The sequence below is a fragment of the Zingiber officinale genome, chromosome 9A (genome assembly GCF_018446385.1).
Source record: "Zingiber officinale cultivar Zhangliang chromosome 9A, Zo_v1.1, whole genome shotgun sequence".
Classification (NCBI taxonomy): domain Eukaryota; kingdom Viridiplantae; phylum Streptophyta; class Magnoliopsida; order Zingiberales; family Zingiberaceae; genus Zingiber; species Zingiber officinale.
This window is the reverse complement of record NC_056002.1, coordinates 26970867-26989540: the sequence shown is the minus strand read 5'-3', so window position 1 is coordinate 26989540 and position 18674 is coordinate 26970867. Positions and strand designations below refer to the sequence as shown.

Sequence of the window (18674 nt, the reverse complement as noted above, 5' to 3'; positions counted from 1 at the left end):
GTGCAACTTCACCAGATTATCCTAGAGTTCTTTAGCATTTTTGTAGGGTCCGACTTGATTCATTTCTTCCATCGTTAGGTCGCACTGAATGGTGTTAATTGCTTTATAATTTAGTTACGTCTTCTTGATCATCGGAGGGGTCCAGTCTTCTAGTTCTACCGGCTTTCCATCTATCATCGGGGGAGAGTATCCTTTGAGTATGGTGAATTAGAGCTCGATGTCTGACTTGAGGTAGCACTCTATTATATTTTTCCAGTAGCTAAAATTCTGTCCTTTAAACAAAGGAGGGCGAACAGTACTGTACCCTTCTTGATAGGAGTTTGACATCTTTACTACCAAAGAAAAAAGGAGAAGAAGATTTCCAAATCTCTCGTCTTGGGATTAGTAGTGCGGGATAAAGAATTAAGAAAGAAAAATAAATCTTTTTAAGAAGAAAAGAAAAAGTTTTTTTAAAAAAATTGCTCGAAAAACGATTAAGTATTTGCAGAGCTATCAGGCTCTAATATTAATTGAAGGATCAATAGAAAGCGATAGAGGGGGGGTGAATATCGCACGTTAAAAACTCTTTCTTTTTGTATCGTAAAAACAAGAGCAGTGCAGCGAAAAATGAAATGCACGTTTTGGTTACTTGGTTCGAAGCCTAGGTTGACTCCTACTCCAAGACCCGCGATCCTTGATCGCACCGTTGGACAATCCACTAAAATTCTTCTTTTCGAAATCCTTTAGAGAGAAGTAATTCGTATAGGTGCAGAGTGTAAGATAGTAACAATCTATTATCTTATTTTAATCTAAGTACAATGCAAGCTAATAAATAATAATTATACCAAACAAAGAATATCAATGAAGTTTGTCGGCGTTGTGTTGGAGCAGTAGCTTCCTTGAAGGTGCGTTGCAGAATAGTAGCACGAATAGAGCCTTTGCACAGAGGTAAATTGAAAATTGATCATCAACCTCAGACCTTGAGCTTCACTTTTATAAGAATCGTCACTGTTAGATCGACTGATCCTCGGGTTCCGTCAACCAAACCTGCTCCCTTCCTTCTTTGTTGAGATCCGATCTTTGGGCATTGATGACATTTAATGGTTTGGTCGATCGATCACTTTGTTCAATCGACCAAACAGTGAATTTCCCTATTCGTCGAGATTTACACTTAATGTTGCTTTAATGAGATGATCTTTCGGTCAATTCATCCTCTGGTTAGGTCGACCGATCATCCAGGTTTCCTTCTCTGCTTTGGCTTGGTTAGATATGTGCCACATCATCAAGGTTAGATCGACCGATCCTCTGATTCGATCGACCAATCATGCTTTGATCGTTCTTTGCTCTACTTTGGTCTGAACTAGTCTCTAGTCTGAGTTAGTCTTGTTCGGTCAACCAATCCTCTGGTTCAGTTGACCGATCAGGTCGTTCTCTGCAAAAACAAAGTTAGCCTCTATATTCCTGCAAAACAGAGGTTAGCACAGTAATATACTAAGATGCATGAGTAGTAATAGACAATAAGACTGTCTTGATCTCAACTTGAAAACTTTCCAGATTTCTTCAGTTGGATCGGTGACCTAAGGTTTGTTTCTCTCTGGAACACGTCCTCACTGTTGTTCCTTTTCAGTTGTTTATCTCAACCTATCTACCAAACATTGGTCCTTCAGATCTGTTTGAACTTTGTCGCTTAGCATCGGATCGGCTCACCAGGACTTTCCCTTGATCTTCGATCCTCCAAACCTATCGAGCTTTCTTGCCAAATGTCAGGTCCTCTCGACCCACTTGGACTTTTTGCCTAGCTTCCACGATTTGCTAAGATTTTCTACAGGTTAGTAAACAACATACACACTTAGTCAACTTGTTAGATTAAACAAGACTTAACTTGAACATTTGATAATATCAAAATTCAGGTTCGATTCTGATGCGTCCTACACTAACACAATTATATAGTTGTAATAACATAAAACTTTATATATTACTTTAATCTAAGTAAATCATAAGTTATAAATCATGAAACATTATAATAGCTACTTTAACAATTCTAGAATAAGGGGTATTCTCGGGAAAAAATTATTTTGAGTGTTTTTTTTTTCAAAGAGGGTGTATTTATATAATTCGGGGGGTCTTTTTTATATTTTATTTTTGCTCTGTTATAAATATAAAATAAGGAGACCATTGCTTTTATTGGTGAATAATATGTTTATCCTCTTAATAGAAAATGGATTAGATAAAAAAATTTATGTGTAAGTCTCCTCATTTATTTTTACCCTAGGGCCCGAAATTCACTTTCAAAGTCTTCTCTCTGCTAGTTCGCTAGCTGCTCTCTGACGCCAGCCCTGCCTTCTCGCCTTCCTTTCGCGATGGATTTCGTCGTCAAGAACGAGATCATAGAATCGGTGGAGCCGCCTAATATCCGCGAAATGTCGGTGGTGCCGGCGCCGCTGCAGCGGAACGCGGTTATCGATTTGAGCAGCAGTGGCAGCGATTCCGAAGAGGAGGGCGGCGGGGAAGCTTGGCTTAAGCGAGGCTCCGAGAGGCGACCGGCTAAGAAGTCGCGCTCGGCTGCTATGGATTTGCCCCCTGGTTTTCTTGACCCCCTCCCGCAGACGAAGCCGCTGTCCCTACCGCCGCCGGCCACGAAGCCGCAGGCGTCATTGGTCGGACGCAGACAGTTTTGGAAAGCAGGGGACTTTGAGGAGATCCAGAACCCTAACTCGCTGACCTCAGGTAAGCCTTCTTTTTTATACATCTCTTTTTTCTCTCTCTGTTAGTGAGCTATCTAATTCGATGTTTTTCCCCAAATCCAATTCTTCATTCTCTTAAGCAAGTAATGTGATTTGTTAATTGCATTTTTTTTAATAAAGAAACTAGGCAAACAGTCTGCCGAGTCTGCATTGGTTCTTGTGCTGGGTTGAAGCTTTTCAGTCCCTCTCTGTGCACTTAAATCAACATATGCCTTACATTTATATCTTCAGCAAGCAAACGTAGTGAGCTGTTTAGTAAAATGATAAACAGACATTGTGGCATATCTCTTCCTTTGAGCTAAACTTAGTCAAAAGTCTAGGATAGGTAATGAAGAGCAGAGCTCAATATTTTGACTATGAATACCTACAAGACATACTGCATTTTGCTTGATTTAATAAACTACACCTTAAACATTGATCTGTACTTTTAGATAAGCTATAGCCACACAGCATACTCCATCGCATGTAGTGTAAATAGATGATACCAATGGAAATTCTCTTTCAATATTTCTAAATGAACTTTGCTCAGGTGACCTAATGGTTTATCTTGATATAATCTAGACAAATGAGACTATTGGAAGTGGCCTAATTTTTTTTTTTTTGAATTTTCAGTGAGAATTCCCGTTGGATAGATTTTTCTAGAACAAAATATGTTAATATCTATTAGAAATGCACAAAAGATTAAAAATGTCAAAGCACATGAGGTCACTAATTTGTTGAAGTTAGCATCATCCATTTTTTGCATTAGTCTCCCTCTGGTTTTTCTTGCATAATTTGCCACATTAAGGTTACTCATTTCAGCTCTCGGAATGGATCATGTGAGAGTCCACCCAAAGTTTTTACATTCAAATGCTACTAGCCACAAGTGGGCACTTGGAGGTAAATTCAGAGCCATTTTGACATGCCATTGCCATCTATGGTATATTCTGAACCTTATATTCAATTTTGGTAATTTGAATTTGATGGACAGCCTTAGCTGAGCTTTTGGACAATTCGTTCGATGAGGTATCTAGTGTTATCTTCATCTATGGCGATCAGTTCTTGTTTGCCATCCATTTTATGAATAAATTATGATCTTAATAGGTTTGTAATGGAGCTACATTTGTGAATGTTGACATGCTAATAAACAAGAAAGATGGCAGCAAAATGTTGCTCGTTGAAGGTATGGGTTCTATTTTACACTATCCTTGTCAAACATTGATAATATATTTTTTTTGTCTTCTTTAGAATTGGCAAAAGCATATACTGATTAAAATTTGGATGAGGATGTATTGAAGTTTTTAATGGTTATGTGTGTCTTTGCTCCTTGGAAGTTAATTTTCTTTGCTTCCTCATTGAATTAACGACTATGCTGCATATTGTCTTTCATTCTGATGCATATACTCAGATTATTTTCAAAAGCAAAAGATAGATTTTTTGCTTTAGCAAACTAATGCATTTATGCTTTTTTATCTGAGTTATATCTAACTTGTGTCAAAAAGTGCTTTCTGTTTGGGTGCATCATTCTATGATTTTGTCTTTTGAAATCATTGTAATTGTTTCACATCAATGATGAATATGTTATGCTCTATGAAAACAACAAAATCATTTAGCAATCAATGATCTAAAATAATTTGCTCATGGGTCTAAGGCAGGGTACTTATATTATGCTATGGCGTGACACTACTTGGACCCAAGTTTTTATGCTATGTTCTTTCATAGTGTGTCTAAGCCAGACTTCACTCAATTGCATGCTAGAGGGCTTGCACCTCTCTGCACTGTTGACTTGACATCTTGTGCCATTTTCTTTCATAATATTTCTTTTGTGGTGTCTCTTGGTGGGATGGATATGTTATTTTCTTTTATGGCGCTTGTTGGGATCTAGATCTGAGGTCTCATGTCTAGAGGGTAATCAAATTAGCCTTTTCTGTCTTTGTTATAGCTTTCGTCCATGCATAACCTTTCCCCTTTATTTATTTAACACATTTGACAGAGGTGCTCAATTATCTTGTTTCCTTGTATCGAGCAGATAATGGTGGTGGAATGGACCCTGATAAAATGCGACAGTGCATGTCACTTGGTTATTCTGTCAAGTGCAAAGTAGTAAACACTATTGGACAATGTGAGTTCTTACCCATCAAAGAGACACATGCAGTTGATAAGTTCGTTTTCCTCTTAGATGCTATGGATTGTTTTATATTTCAATTTTTTACATGGTGTAGATGGAAATGGCTTTAAAACAAGTACCATGCGACTTGGGGCAGACGTTATTGTGTTTTCTCGTAGTGGTGGAAAAGAAGGAAAAAGGTTGGCATTTGTTCTTTATCTTGGGTATGATAATATGCAGATTTATGGAAATATTCATATTGTTGAAATGCATGTTTATGGTCACATATGTGCACATTAGACATCTCTTTACTTCTATCCAAGTCTGTTGCTTCTTCATGGACACAGTTTTGGTTAAGTGCGCAATGGTAAAGTTGCTTCTGTATGTCCTAGAGGTCACGGGTTTGAGTTTCAGAAATAGTCTCTTGCAAAGTAAACCCTTTCCTAGGACTTCGCATTGGCCAGAACTTCTATCCAAGACTGTCTTTTTTTTTTTTTTTTTAATATAACGTTGTTTTGCTGGTACAATTCAATAAATGAAATAGAATACATAGGTGTGCCTATTTTTCATATGTCCCTTTTCACGGTATATTTTTATATTTTGATGTGTTTATCACTTAGACAATCTCCCTCTTGTAACTGCTAGGAGGGAATTGAAGGGAAAGGATGATTTCTTTTGATTTTACCATGAGGAGGAATAATATATTAATATTGATGTTATTAGCTCTACCTGTACTACTGGATGCTCATTTCTCTGAATTAATAGAATTTGCAAATATTTACAGATTTATTCTAGCATACTATCGCACAAATGCTTTGTCTAAGTGAATGCTTTTTGATGGCATTTTTCAGTATTAATGAGTCTATATCTTCCACTCCATTCAATTAAATTCTTTCAATTACAGAATCAATTGGTTGTCTTTCAACATGTTCATAACATCTCAATTTATTTTTTCTTATTTTATTGATTCATTAGAGGTATACCTAGTCAGATTCACATTTTAATATTTTATTTTCTCATTTCAAGTATTAGCACACATTCATCGTAATTTTCCTATTGTTGCTTAGTTTTTTTTACATGTTTCTTCCTAAAGTATGATAGGTTATACAATCTTATAAATTTTCTCTTTTTGACCTAAGAGGTATATGTTTCTCACAATATTCTAAAATTCTTTCTCCTTTTCAATGGATTATTCCCCGGGACCCCGCATGGCGGGAGCTTTGCAGGCTGCCCTTTACTTTTCTCCTTTTCAAGCATTGATTCTTTATCCTGTTAGTCATATCTACATTGTGTGTGTCTGGGTGTGTATTCAAATAGATCTAAAAATTGCTTACAGGAATTTCAGAAATATCATTTCCATGTAAGTACTTTCTTCATTTTTTCTTATAATTGAAACTAGATTTTTTAGATTCAGTGTTAGTCATAAACTTGAAACCTATCTATTCTAAAGAATTTTTCCACAATCAATTTCTAATATAATCTATTTACTTTATATCATTTGTAACAATGTAAAACAACAGATTTGGAGAGTTTACTTGATCCAAATTTATAGTTATAGGAAGATCATTTGGTACTCCCAGTAGTTACAGTAGTAGTAACTATATTATTATATATATCCTTTATCACATCAATAGAATTCATAAATACTCCTCGAAAACTCATTAAAAATAGTTGTCTTGAACTCTATCAAAATATTATGCCGAGCTAATAAAATTATATGCAAATGCAAGTCCTTCTATCCATTATAATTATTTTCTCCCATATTAAATTTATGGCGAAACCTATCCTATCCAATATTAATATCCTGCTTCTGTTATGTATGTTATGTTTTGTTATTTTGTTGTACTTTGTGTTTTCCTCTTTCTTTCTTCAGTAGATTTACTTCTCTAACATGGTTTCCAGACCCACACAGAGCATTGGTATGTTGTCTTACACTTTTCTAAAGAACACTGGGAAAGAAGATATTGTAGTTCCAATGGTATGTTAATGCACACCATTTTGGCAATTAAATGACATTTTATGTAAAGTTATGGATTATACATATATTTTTCTGCCTTATCTATCAATGATATTTGTTTGCATGACTTTTATTAGTCTATTAACTAGTCATAAACCCCACACGTTAGGCAATTGCCAAAAAAATGTATTTAAATATATTTTTTTTTTGAGAATCTTAGAAGAATATTCTTGTGTATATATTGGGATAATTAGATAATGTTTTAAGTTATAGAGTCTCTGTTATTGGTCAAGTAGTTATATAATTTTGGACTCGATAGAGGAATGAGGAAAAGTTGACCTAATTAAATTTTCAGACAGATTTTCAATTCATGATCCTATCCACCCTAAAATTCTTGGTAGATTTCTTATTTGATATTTTTGTACATAAACTCCTAAAACTAATATTGATTAAATGTTAATGAAAACGTTTTAAAATATTGTTCATGTAAAAAATGCCATCAACTACATCCATAATATTGTTTATCATATTGAAAGTATACTTAATGAATTAATGAGAATCCATTTTTAGAAATTATTTAAGAATGTTTACTTATCAATTGCTGTTATTATAAAAGGTAAAAAAAATATAGATCAAACACATGGGAAGAGGAGAAACTAGTTTCCCCCAATCACTTATATTCTCGTTGGATATAAGTTTTTTCATCTAATGAAACTAATATATGATTTTTATGGGATTATGTAACAACAAAGTGATTTAGATAAAGTTTTAAGGTCCTTGTTGAGTATTGGTCCTCTCTTTCTAAACCTACTTATTCCACTGGGGCTTTGCCTAATGCCTGATCATGTGCCATGTATTTTAGTGCGGGCTCTAGTGTCTTCATTATTAATGTCAAAATATTAATGTTAAGAACAGATTCCTCTAAACTAAAATTTATATTGATGTTACATTTGCAGCTTGATTATGAGAAAGATCAATCTTGGAATAAGATTGTGAGATCAAACTTAGCTGATTGGAATAATAATATTGACACCATCATCCAATGGTCCCCATATTCAAGTGAAACAGATCTTCTTGAGCAGGTAATATGCATTGAAAGTGCCTTGACATATTTACTTGGAAGTCATTTTTTTTGCCCATGGCAAATTAAATATCTTCATTGAAAAGTTTATTTGTTAGGATTTCTGTTGTATCTGTCTTGGAATCTTCCCTTTTGCATTAGTCTTCAAGCTTTGTTATATTTCTCTTAACCTTCTTTTATGATACACCAGTCTTTTTGTCTTGCCCCAAGTGGGTCTTCACAGCCATTGGTATGGCTAAAAGACCATGATGACCATGTAACATTCTCTTGGACATTTGCTACGTTAGAAACCACCATACAACTATAGTGTACATCACAAGAAATATTTTAATATTAGCAAACATATTCATTAAATTGAACCATAAAGAATTTGCTAAGCAAAAACTCAAACTACATGGAAATATCGACCATCAAGTTCTTACATTATCAAAAAGGTAGGTAAATTGAAACATGAGCATTAAAATAGATATATATTTGAGGAAATAAGATCACACAAAGTCTATTCAATCCTAGCAAAAAATCAAGTCAACTCATTGCATATCTGAACAAGAAAATTAAGTAGTCTAGCAACACAAGTGAAATTAATGAAGATTTAACAACAAAATAATAAACTAGATACATGCACTGCACTTTACATCTTAAATAAGTAAATTTTAATTTATCATTCAACTAGATGCTATAGCTGCAATCAAATGAGCTCAATTGGATCTAATCATGGGTGTTGGCCCTTGCGCTTTCCATCATGCAATATAGAATGATAGAGAGTGGCACATGGAATCTTATTCTACATTGTGTTATACATCAAAACAATTAATCTATCCTACATAAAAAAGCCACATGGAATGTTATTAGCATATAAGAGTGTCATTTAAAGTAAATAGCATATTCTTTTAATGCAAATAATCTGCATATCTAATAGCTAATATAATGTATGGAGAAAGGAAAACCAAAAGTCCAACACAACAACATGATCAAGCTATGCTAAAGAGTCAACTAGGTTAGTGGTTTTCCATAAGAATGGTACGCTGAGCAAAAATATGTTGAGCAAATAATCTGCATGCCTAATAACTAATATTTCAGTTATGCCATATTTTTCTTTGTTTTTGCTTGAAAGGGAGTCTTGGCGCAACGATAAAGTTGTTGCTTTGTGACCAAAAGGTCACGGGTTCGAATCCTTAAAACAGCCTCTTGCAAAAAGCAGGGTAAGACTGCGTAGAATGAATCCTTCCCCGGACCCGGATAACGGGAGCTTCGTGCACCGGGCTGCTTTTTTTTTTTTATTATTATTTTAAACTACAAACAGGTCTTATAAATTGAGCTCAGGTAGACCTCTTCCTATGGATGTCTCCCTGGTCTGGTGCTTTCATTTTCTGGGAAGCCAGTTGTTGCAGTGCCAACTTCTCAAAAAGATGGAACCCCTAGTGTACATTAAGAATTGAACACCTATAGGCCTTTGTTTTGCATGTCTGTTCTTTGCTTGCTTAACTCTCAAGCTGATCCCATTTACTAACTTGTGCATGCCATGTTCGGAAACAAGGATGAAATAGTTTATATTGTCAATCGTAGAGCATTATTTGAGCATGATAAGATAGATGGTTGTCAAATTGAAGTCTTTCTTGGAGACTCTATTTTGGGAGTTGCCAGTGGATGCTTCAATATAAGAGTTGCTAGCGGATTGCTTCAAGCGAGATGGGCATGGAGGTGGTTTTGTGGAATGCTGGTGTTTGTAGGCATGCAGGCAAGAATTGGAAATCGTGGTAGTCATTGTGGCGACAAGAGAGCCATTTGCTTGCAGTCAAAGTGACTAAAGGGTGTGTGGAGGAGTTGAGTGTGGTCACCTCAATGAAGCAAAACCCAAGGAGGCAAGCGTTGACATTAAGCGAGGAGATGGTATTTCTCACTTAATGGTGGCAAAGACCCACGAAATGCTGAAATCTCATACTGGAGGACTATGATGTGAATTTGGTTTAGCAGAGATGAGTATTTGTAGAAGAATTTTTCAGTTTTGGGAGAGTTTCTATGTAGATTTGCTACATGGATATTCTGATGTAAGATTTTATGTGACATTGTCTCATCCTTTGCAACATGGGTTATATTGCAAACAAGAGATTAGGACTGGTTTACTGCAAAAGCAGATAATGTTATGTCAAGGCAGTAAGGAGGGAGCAATATAGCAAAAACATGCCTTGTCTTGTGGACTAAGAGAAAAAAGTGGTCGAGGTGAGGAGAGATGACACTGCTATATCAAATCTGAGCCTTCCCTAAGAGAAAATAGAAACACTGTAATTGCAGGAGATTCTCTAGTGAAAATTTGAGAAAATTATCGGACTGATAAAAAAATAACTTTACCATATGTTTTGTAAATATGATCTGACATAGCACCCAATGATGATAACTATTATGTGGCTGAACCTATTAACTCTAGTGCCTAATTTAACTGTTAAACCTAACAAAGAAAAAACAATTGATAGGAAAAATAAAGGTGAAATGAATTTATTAACAAATAATACTTTTGTTCTAAATTCCCCAATACTGGAAATCAATCAAACAAAATGGAAACCACATCCCAAACAATTCTGTGTCTTTTTCCCAAATGCTGAAGAAGATTTTGGTTGACATTGTGAACTGCTAAAAACTTATTACAATTGCGGAGTATGCTTATAGTTAGTTTGCATGTTCTGCTCTATGAATTTTGGGATGAAGTCCTTTGTTTCTGAAAGTGCTTGCTAAGGTTTTGTGCATTATCCGTTGTGCAACTAGCAAGGTGGTCTTCACCTCAAAATCTCTTTAAAATGGCAGGTGATAGTTGAGCTGAATTGAGCGTTGCCCTTTCTGCCATGTCAGTGTAATTAACATAACTCACACTATATAGATATAAGGGTCCCTCTTTGTGGTTGATGACCTGCCAAAGAAAAAAAGGGAACTGAATTATACGGAACACAGAAGCCCCCAAATAGCACGCCAAGTTTACATTTTGTTTGACTGATTCACTTTGTCTACCTAGCACCACATCAATGGTTAGTGCCAACTATCGATGTGGGTAATGTAGCTGCTAATGCAGGAACAAATCTGATGTGCTATTCCTTTTATTGACCTTTTCTATAAATATCAAAATGAGACATCATCAAGAAATATCAAATTACTCATTCTGATGTAGGTGCTGTGGTTTAAACAGCCAAGTGGTACAATTTGTTTTGCTAGTTAACTTTTTTGGTAATTTGATTGTACATTGTAAACCTTTTTTAGAAAATAATTATATTGATCATTGATGTGTTATATTTGTGGAAGGTTTTACTTGAAAAGATTGAATATGCTCACTTCAACTTTTAATGGTGCAGTTCAGTTACATAAAAGATCAAGGAAGTCGAATTGTTATATACAATCTGTGGGAGGACGACCAAGGGGAGTTGGAACTTGATTTTGATGCAGACAGACATGTCCGTTTGTTAATTATTACTATTATGTTAATTCTCTCTCGATAGCATATTAGATAGGAAAGTTAGTGTCGATATTTTTTCTCTTCAAAGTTGGTATCTCAGCAAGCATATTGTTTTTGTACTTTTCTACCATTATATATTATTTCTTGCCTTTGACTTGGATTATTCTAGTTAACAGGACATTCAAATAAGAGGTGTTAATCGTGATGAGAAAAAGATTGAAATGGCCCAGAAGTTCCCAAACTCCAGGCATTTTTTAACATATCGGCATTCATTAAGGGTACTCCATATGTTTTACATGTTCTCTAAACTTCTTAGTTTGGTGGAACGTATTCATATATCGTTTTCATTTCTTATTATTTTCTTTGCTTGTCACCTGTTTATCTAACAGTCATATTTGTGATGAACTGTTAGGTTGAAGAGGTATCTTTCTTAACATGCATGACTAGTAGGATGCTGAAATGACTTAATCTGAAGTTTTTTTTTTTCTTTTTTTTGTATACAAATGAAAAGCTCAACAGGAGCGTCTGATTCGAAATGCTACTTGAACTAGGATGCATTAGTCTGTTACAACTTTAGTGTATAATTGAATCAAAATACAAGTTACAAGGTATCGTACTTGAACTGAAGACCCAACCAAGCTCCAGTACAATGTATTAATGGCTCAGATATACCAACTGCTCGGATAGAATTTTTCTGAATGCATATTTATCAAGATTTCCTATAATATTTCATGGATATGAGAAAGTATTAATGGCTTTTTACTGAACCATGTATGTAAGTTTTCGAAATTACCAAATCGCGTAGGGTAGTTTCAAAATTACCAAATCACGTACCTATTTTCCGTTTTATCCCTATAAGTAGATTGATTTTTTATTAGTCGAATTGATTTTGCTCTGTACCGAAACTTTGAAATTTTGAACAAATCAGTCGAGTGATTTACTTTTTCCTTTCCTTTTTAATCAAAGTTGATTTTAGGTAAAATCAGTTGATGGACCAAATAACCTCGAATTGACATGAACTCTCTTGATTATATTCATGTCCTCAAACGCTAATTTGACTCAATATATTAAGACAATGATTTTTTGAACACAAATATGTTTGAAAAATAATTGATCTCAATATATTGGGTCAAATTGATATTTGAGGGTATGAATATAATCAGGAGAGATAGACGAACTAGTTTCATGTTAATCCGAGATCATTTGATTGTCGATTTTGTCCAAAATTGGTTGATGGACCAAACGATCTCGGATTGACATGAAATTAGTTCTTATGTGTTTATCTACCTCTTCTGATTATATTCATGCTCTCAAATGTCAATTTGACTCAATATATTAAGAGCAATGATTTTTTTTGAACACGAAAATGTTTGAAAAATTTAATTCGTGTTCAAAAAATCATTGCACTCAATATATTAGGTCAAATTGATGTTTGAGGGCATGAATATAATCAGGAGAGTTAGCCGAACACATAGGATCTAGTTTCATGTCAATTCGAGGTCGTTTGGTCCATCAACCAGATTGTTTTAACACGAATTGAATTTTTCAAACATATTCGTGTTTAAAAAATCATTGCTCTTAGTATATTAGGTCAAATTGATGTTTGAGGGTATAGATATAATCAGGAGAACTAGCCGAATATATAGGATCTAGTTTCATATCAATCCAAGGTCGTTTGGTCATCAGTTAGACTAAACGACCTCGAATTGACATGAAACTAGATCCTATGTATTCGGCTAGTTCTCCTGATTATGTCTATGCCTTTAAACATCAATTTGACCCAACATATTGAGAGCAATAATTTTTTAAACATGAATTGATTTTTTTAAATATTTTCGTGTTCAAAACCTGTTGATGGACCAAACGACCTCAGATTGATATGAAACTAGATCCTATGTGTTTGACTAGTTCTCCTGATTATATCCATGTTTTCAAATATATTGAGCGCAATGATTTTTCTAACATGAATATGTTTGAAAAATTTAATTTGTGTTCAAAAAATCATTGCTCTTAATATATTAGGTCAAATTGATATTTGAGGGCATGAATATAATAAGGAGAACTAGCCGAACATATAAGATCTAGATTCATGTTAATCAGAGATCGTTTGGTTTATCAGTTGGATTTTTTGAACACAAATTTAACTTTTCAAATATATTCGTGTTCAAAAAATCATTGCTCTCAATATCTTGGGTTAAATTGTTGTTTGAGGGCATGAATATAATCAAAAGAGGTAAACGAACACGTAGGAACTAGTTTCATGTCAATCCGAGGTTATTTGGTCCATCAGCCGGTTTTGAGCAAATCAGCTGATGAACCAAACGATCTCGGATTGACATGAAACTAGATCTTATGTGTTCGGCTAGTTCTTTTGATTATATCCATGCTCTCAAACATCAATTTGACATAATCTATTGAGAATAATGATTTTTTGAACACGAATTGAATTTTTCAAACATTTTCATGTTAAAAAAATCATTGCTCTCAATATATTCCATCAAATGACGTTTAAGGGCATGGATCAAGAGAGGTAGACGAACACATAGGAACTAGTTTCATATCAATCCAAGGTTCGGCTAATGAACCAAACGACCTCGGATTGATATGAAACTAGTTTCTATATATTCGTCTACCTCTCCTGATTATATCCATGCCTTTAAATGTCAATTTGACCCAATATATTGAGAGTAATGATTTTTTGAACATGAATTAAAATTTTCAAATATATTCGTGTTCAAAAAATCATTGCTCTATATATTTTGTCAAATTGATGTTTGAGGGCATGAATATAATTAAGTGAACTAATCGAACACATAGGATCTAGTTTCATGTCAATCTGAGGTCGTTTGGTCCAACTTAAAATCGGTTGATGGATCAAATGATTTCAGATTGACATGAAACTAGGTCCAATGTGTTCGGCTAGTTCTCTTGATTATATCCATGTCTGCAAACATCAATTTGACCAAATATATTGAGAGCAATGATTTTTTGAATACGAATTGAATTTTTTAAATATTTTCGTGTTTAAAAAATCACTGTTCTCAATCGGTTGATTTAAAAAATCAATCGATTGATTTAAAAAATCAGTCAACTGATTTGTTCAAAATTTTGGCATTTCGACACAGTGCAATATTGATTTGATTGATAAAATAGGAAATGGATATGTGATTTGGTAATTTTGAAACTGCCATACGCGATTTGGTAATTTCGGAAACTTACCTACTTGGTTCGGTAAAAAGACGAAGTATTAATCTACAATTTTAACAGCCTCTCAATTGGATAATTAGTTGGTTTAGTGCAACTGGGTTGCTAGATTCTAGCCTTTCAGTGGTTCAATTCTGGTTTGACAAAACTTCATTTAAGAGCTGATACCAGATTGGCTGGGGTCTGATTGTTGGCTTTCCTTTCTCAGTTTCCAGTTTACACAACACTGTGAGCCTAATTTACAATAGTTCCCAAATGGAATAATCAAATGATGATGAAAGGTTTTTTTTTTCTAATATTTCTTCAGTTTAATAGGCTTATGGTTGACACAATCTCAACTCCTTGATGAATAATTTTCTGTTCTCTCACATGTTCATGCTATTTGGCGTATGACAGTAGTGAAAAAAATGAGCTTTAATTCAGTATTCTTTGGTGGCATACAAAATTTGAATCCTTCCCTCCTCCCATTATCTTATGCATAACAATGTTGGAAGTACTTGCAGTCTTATCCGTGTTCTGATTGGTGCATGCTAATGGGCTATGGTAACTATAACACCAAATGTTTGGATGTACTACTCTGCTGAATAGATTTATTTACATACCATTCTTTAATAACACCAACTGCCTTAGCCCAGGTATTTGATTTATTTACTCTGGTAAATGGATTTATAACACCAACTGCCTTAGCCCGGGTGCATCGTTTAATAACACTGGTCATGTGAAATTGTGAACTTAAAAGGCTATTTCGTAGAGGCAATGTAACTAGTTAGTATTTGAACTGTCTCTAATTTCATGTTACAGTTTGATTGGCAAACATTTATCTTTAAGATTTAACCTGCTGTTGGTAAATGATAGAAAATGTAGAATTATGGTTCATTAGTAGTGTCTCTGGATCCTCATTTCATCCTCAGGTTTGCTTTCTTATTTGCTTTCTATTGTTGGCAATTTTCGTTCTAATGGTTTGCTGATAATCTCACATGACTATTATTCTGCCTTTACTGTTCTTATTATGAGATCTTTGGATAGTTGGTATTTTTAAAATGTAATTCTTCCTGATTATATTTTTTTTTCCTTGTGTAGAGTTATGCCTCAATTTTATATCTCAGGCTTCCATCCTTCTTCAGAATGATATTGCGTGGCAAAGATATTGAACACCACAATATTGTGAATGATATGATGATGAAGCAAGAGGTCACATACAGGCCTCAATCGGTCTCAGCAGTTTTTCCAAAAGATCCTAATGTAATTTTCTTTTATTGTCATCTTCTAATCATTAATTTTGGCATATTGTTTTTGCTAGACATTTGACTTAAATTTTATCTCAACCTTGTATTAGATGATTGCAGTTGTAACTGTTGGTTTTGTGAAGGATGCAAAGCATCATATGGATGTTCAGGGGTTCAATGTCTATCATAAGAATCGGCTGATAAAGGTACTCTTAAAAAATTTTCTTTCCATGCTTTATGAGGCAAATAACAATATTAAGTTTTAAAATTTTGAAGACCTTATTTGGGTAAGCTCTTCTCTTTAGGAGAACAAGTTTTAGAGTGTTTCAAGTTGGTATTGTCTTATTTAGAATTGTAGAGAAGTTTTGGTAGAAACAAGGATTGTGATACCTAGCTGTGCTGGTCGGGACGGGCAAAATTTACCCTTCCGCCGTCGATCGACAACGAAATCATTCAACACATCAGTGGGCTAAGCTGCAAGGCGGCAATTGCCTTGCGGAGGCCTCCATGAGCTTGCGAGATCGCTAGTTTTCTTTTCTTTCCTTTCTTCTTTCCCCCCCTATTTTCATCTTTTTCTTTACTTTTTTTGATACTTAATTCCTTTCTATTTAGTAATTTCTCTCTCTTTTGTTTATTTCTTTCCTTCCTTCATCCGTCTAGAGGTAAATAGACTAAGCATTGTTAGTAAAGATTTCTTGCTCTCCATCCGTCAACGAGGGTAACAAAGACTAAGGAAAAAAAACTTCTTTAAGGATGAAGTTGGAGTCAAATTATTAGAAAAACAAACTGTAGCAATTAAATTTTAATAAAAATATCTTTTAATTAATATATTTTATATTTAAAAAATTACCGAGACCACAATGGTACACTACATGGCATGATACTAAAACTAAATCATTCTGGTCATAAATTGAAACACTCTGGCATGCCTCTAAATTTTAAACTTAACCTACAAAATAATGTTGTTGCTTATGCAAACAATTATTTAAATAAACACAGATTTGTCACATGTTTGCTTTCCAAATGTAGAACACACATTTCATACATGTTAGAACTCTTTTTTTAGTTAGTTGGCTGGTGAGTTCCTATTTCCTGCAAAGGAGACAAGTAGAAATAGTTAGTGGTTTTTTCAATCATAAAAAGTAAACATGTAAAAAGGAAAATAAAAAATCTTGTAGTTTGTTTATCGAACTTAGAAGATAATATAAGATATATAATGTAAATAGTTGATGGTGATAACTCCTGCCTCGAAGTAAAAGTTTACTTTTTGTGATTTTTCATTTGCTTTCCGCCCTTGAAGTGTAACTTTTCTAAAGAACCTTTCTTTTAATATTTTAAAATTGTCAAATATCATTCAAAGATTCTAAATTGAATATGTGCCTATTGCTCTACTAATGGATCTTTTCAAGGTTAAAATTTTGAGCCTTGTTGGAATTTCGTTTTATGCCGGAATGATACTATTTTGGTATTGTATTGTGCCAATACAATTTCAATATTTTTTTAAATATAAAATATACCAATTAAAAATATTTTTATTAATATTTCATTGCTATAGATTTTACTATTGAGTTATTTTTTGAGATGTTAAATGTTGAGTTCAAGATTTGATTGTCTTGTGAAATATTTGATGCGGATTCACTAAAAGTCAATTTACGGTTAGTAAAGTCCACTAATTAGACATGGCAGGATTGTGTAGAATTAAAGTGGATTTAATTTGAATTTAGTTTAAAATTATTCTAAATTTATACATAAAACAATTTAATTCATTAGCTATAGAATATTTTATAAGGTTAGAAATTATATAATATTTATTTATTTTTATCTTTCCTGACAATATGTCTCCTCCATCTTTAGAAGAGTTTTTTTTTCCATTTGTTAACCTTGTGGACAGATGGAGAAAAATCTTAGAGGTTAGAGTTTTTTTTTTCTTTATTTACTCTTGTGGATGAATGAAGGAGGGAAGAAAATTAACAATAAAGTAGGGAAAAAAAATTATGGACGATGAAGGGTAAAGAATTGTAGAGAAAAAGGAATTAATTGTGGGAAAAAAATAAAGAAAAAGATGGAAATAGGGGAAAAAGAAGAAAGGAAATTTAAAAAAACAACTCGGGTAGTCGTAGCGGCTTGTCGCCGCAAGGTCGCGGCTATGCTTGTGAAGTTATGGCGCCTTTGTGACCTCATGGAGGCCTCACGGCCAGGCGAGGCCTCTCACGATGACCTCGCTTAGCCGTAAAGCCTCCGCAAGGTCGTTGCCACTTGCAGATCTGAGTCAGGTGCTGCTAAATTCCACCTATGCTGACCGGCGCATCTCAACCTTTTATTCCTTGGATCGTTTTTAACAATGATATATATTTATATTTCAAAGTAAATAAGTATGAAAATTCTATAAGCACAACATCATATGGATCTTTAATTGGAAGACTGAAAATCCGATATAACAACAACTACTAAGTCTTATCCCACTAAATGGGGCCAACTTGAAATTTTAAATCTCATATAATGCACCTATATGGTGTGGAAAATATTATTACTTCAGCACAAAAGCATATTGATTACCATTTTTTCCCTAAACATAATTTTACAGCAAAAGACCTAAAATGCAATCTAATAATGTGATTTATTAGATGTACGAATGAGAATACCTGAGAATCAAAGTTAATATGCACCTCGAAGGGTACAAAATCATGTATTGGGCAAAACATGATTTTTATACAAAATCTGAAAAACTTGTTTATGGCATGATTTGGGTAAACATGTTAAATTGCCAATATAAATATTAATATCTTTGAAATTACGTTTTGAAACTATCTGCATATCTTAATCTGTGACAAACCTTAATTTTTGCCATAGAACCATCTCAAATAAGCTTGTTTTTAGTTGCACATTGAGCACTCACATCTGTACTATTTTTTTTTTTTAACATCACCTTGATATTGTGAATGGTTAAATTTGATTTTC

General features: G+C 34.0%; 1 protein-coding gene across 1 annotated transcript in view; it reads left to right on the top strand.

Annotated features, from left to right (window-relative positions):
- The first annotated feature begins 2266 nt into the window (after nt 1-2266).
- LOC122018892 (protein MICRORCHIDIA 7-like) overlaps nt 2267-18674 on the top strand; it is a 34654-nt gene continuing 18246 nt past the window's right edge. Inside the window, exons 1-12 of the mRNA XM_042576351.1 lie at nt 2267-2706; nt 3525-3602; nt 3694-3728; nt 3807-3885; nt 4732-4824; nt 4925-5009; nt 6712-6787; nt 7723-7848; nt 11186-11284; nt 11463-11564; nt 15571-15732; nt 15827-15922. Of these exons, the coding sequence (XP_042432285.1) occupies nt 2340-2706; nt 3525-3602; nt 3694-3728; nt 3807-3885; nt 4732-4824; nt 4925-5009; nt 6712-6787; nt 7723-7848; nt 11186-11284; nt 11463-11564; nt 15571-15732; nt 15827-15922 (1398 nt within the window). The 5' untranslated portion in view covers nt 2267-2339. The remainder of the gene's footprint in view (nt 2707-3524; nt 3603-3693; nt 3729-3806; nt 3886-4731; nt 4825-4924; nt 5010-6711; nt 6788-7722; nt 7849-11185; nt 11285-11462; nt 11565-15570; nt 15733-15826; nt 15923-18674) is intronic.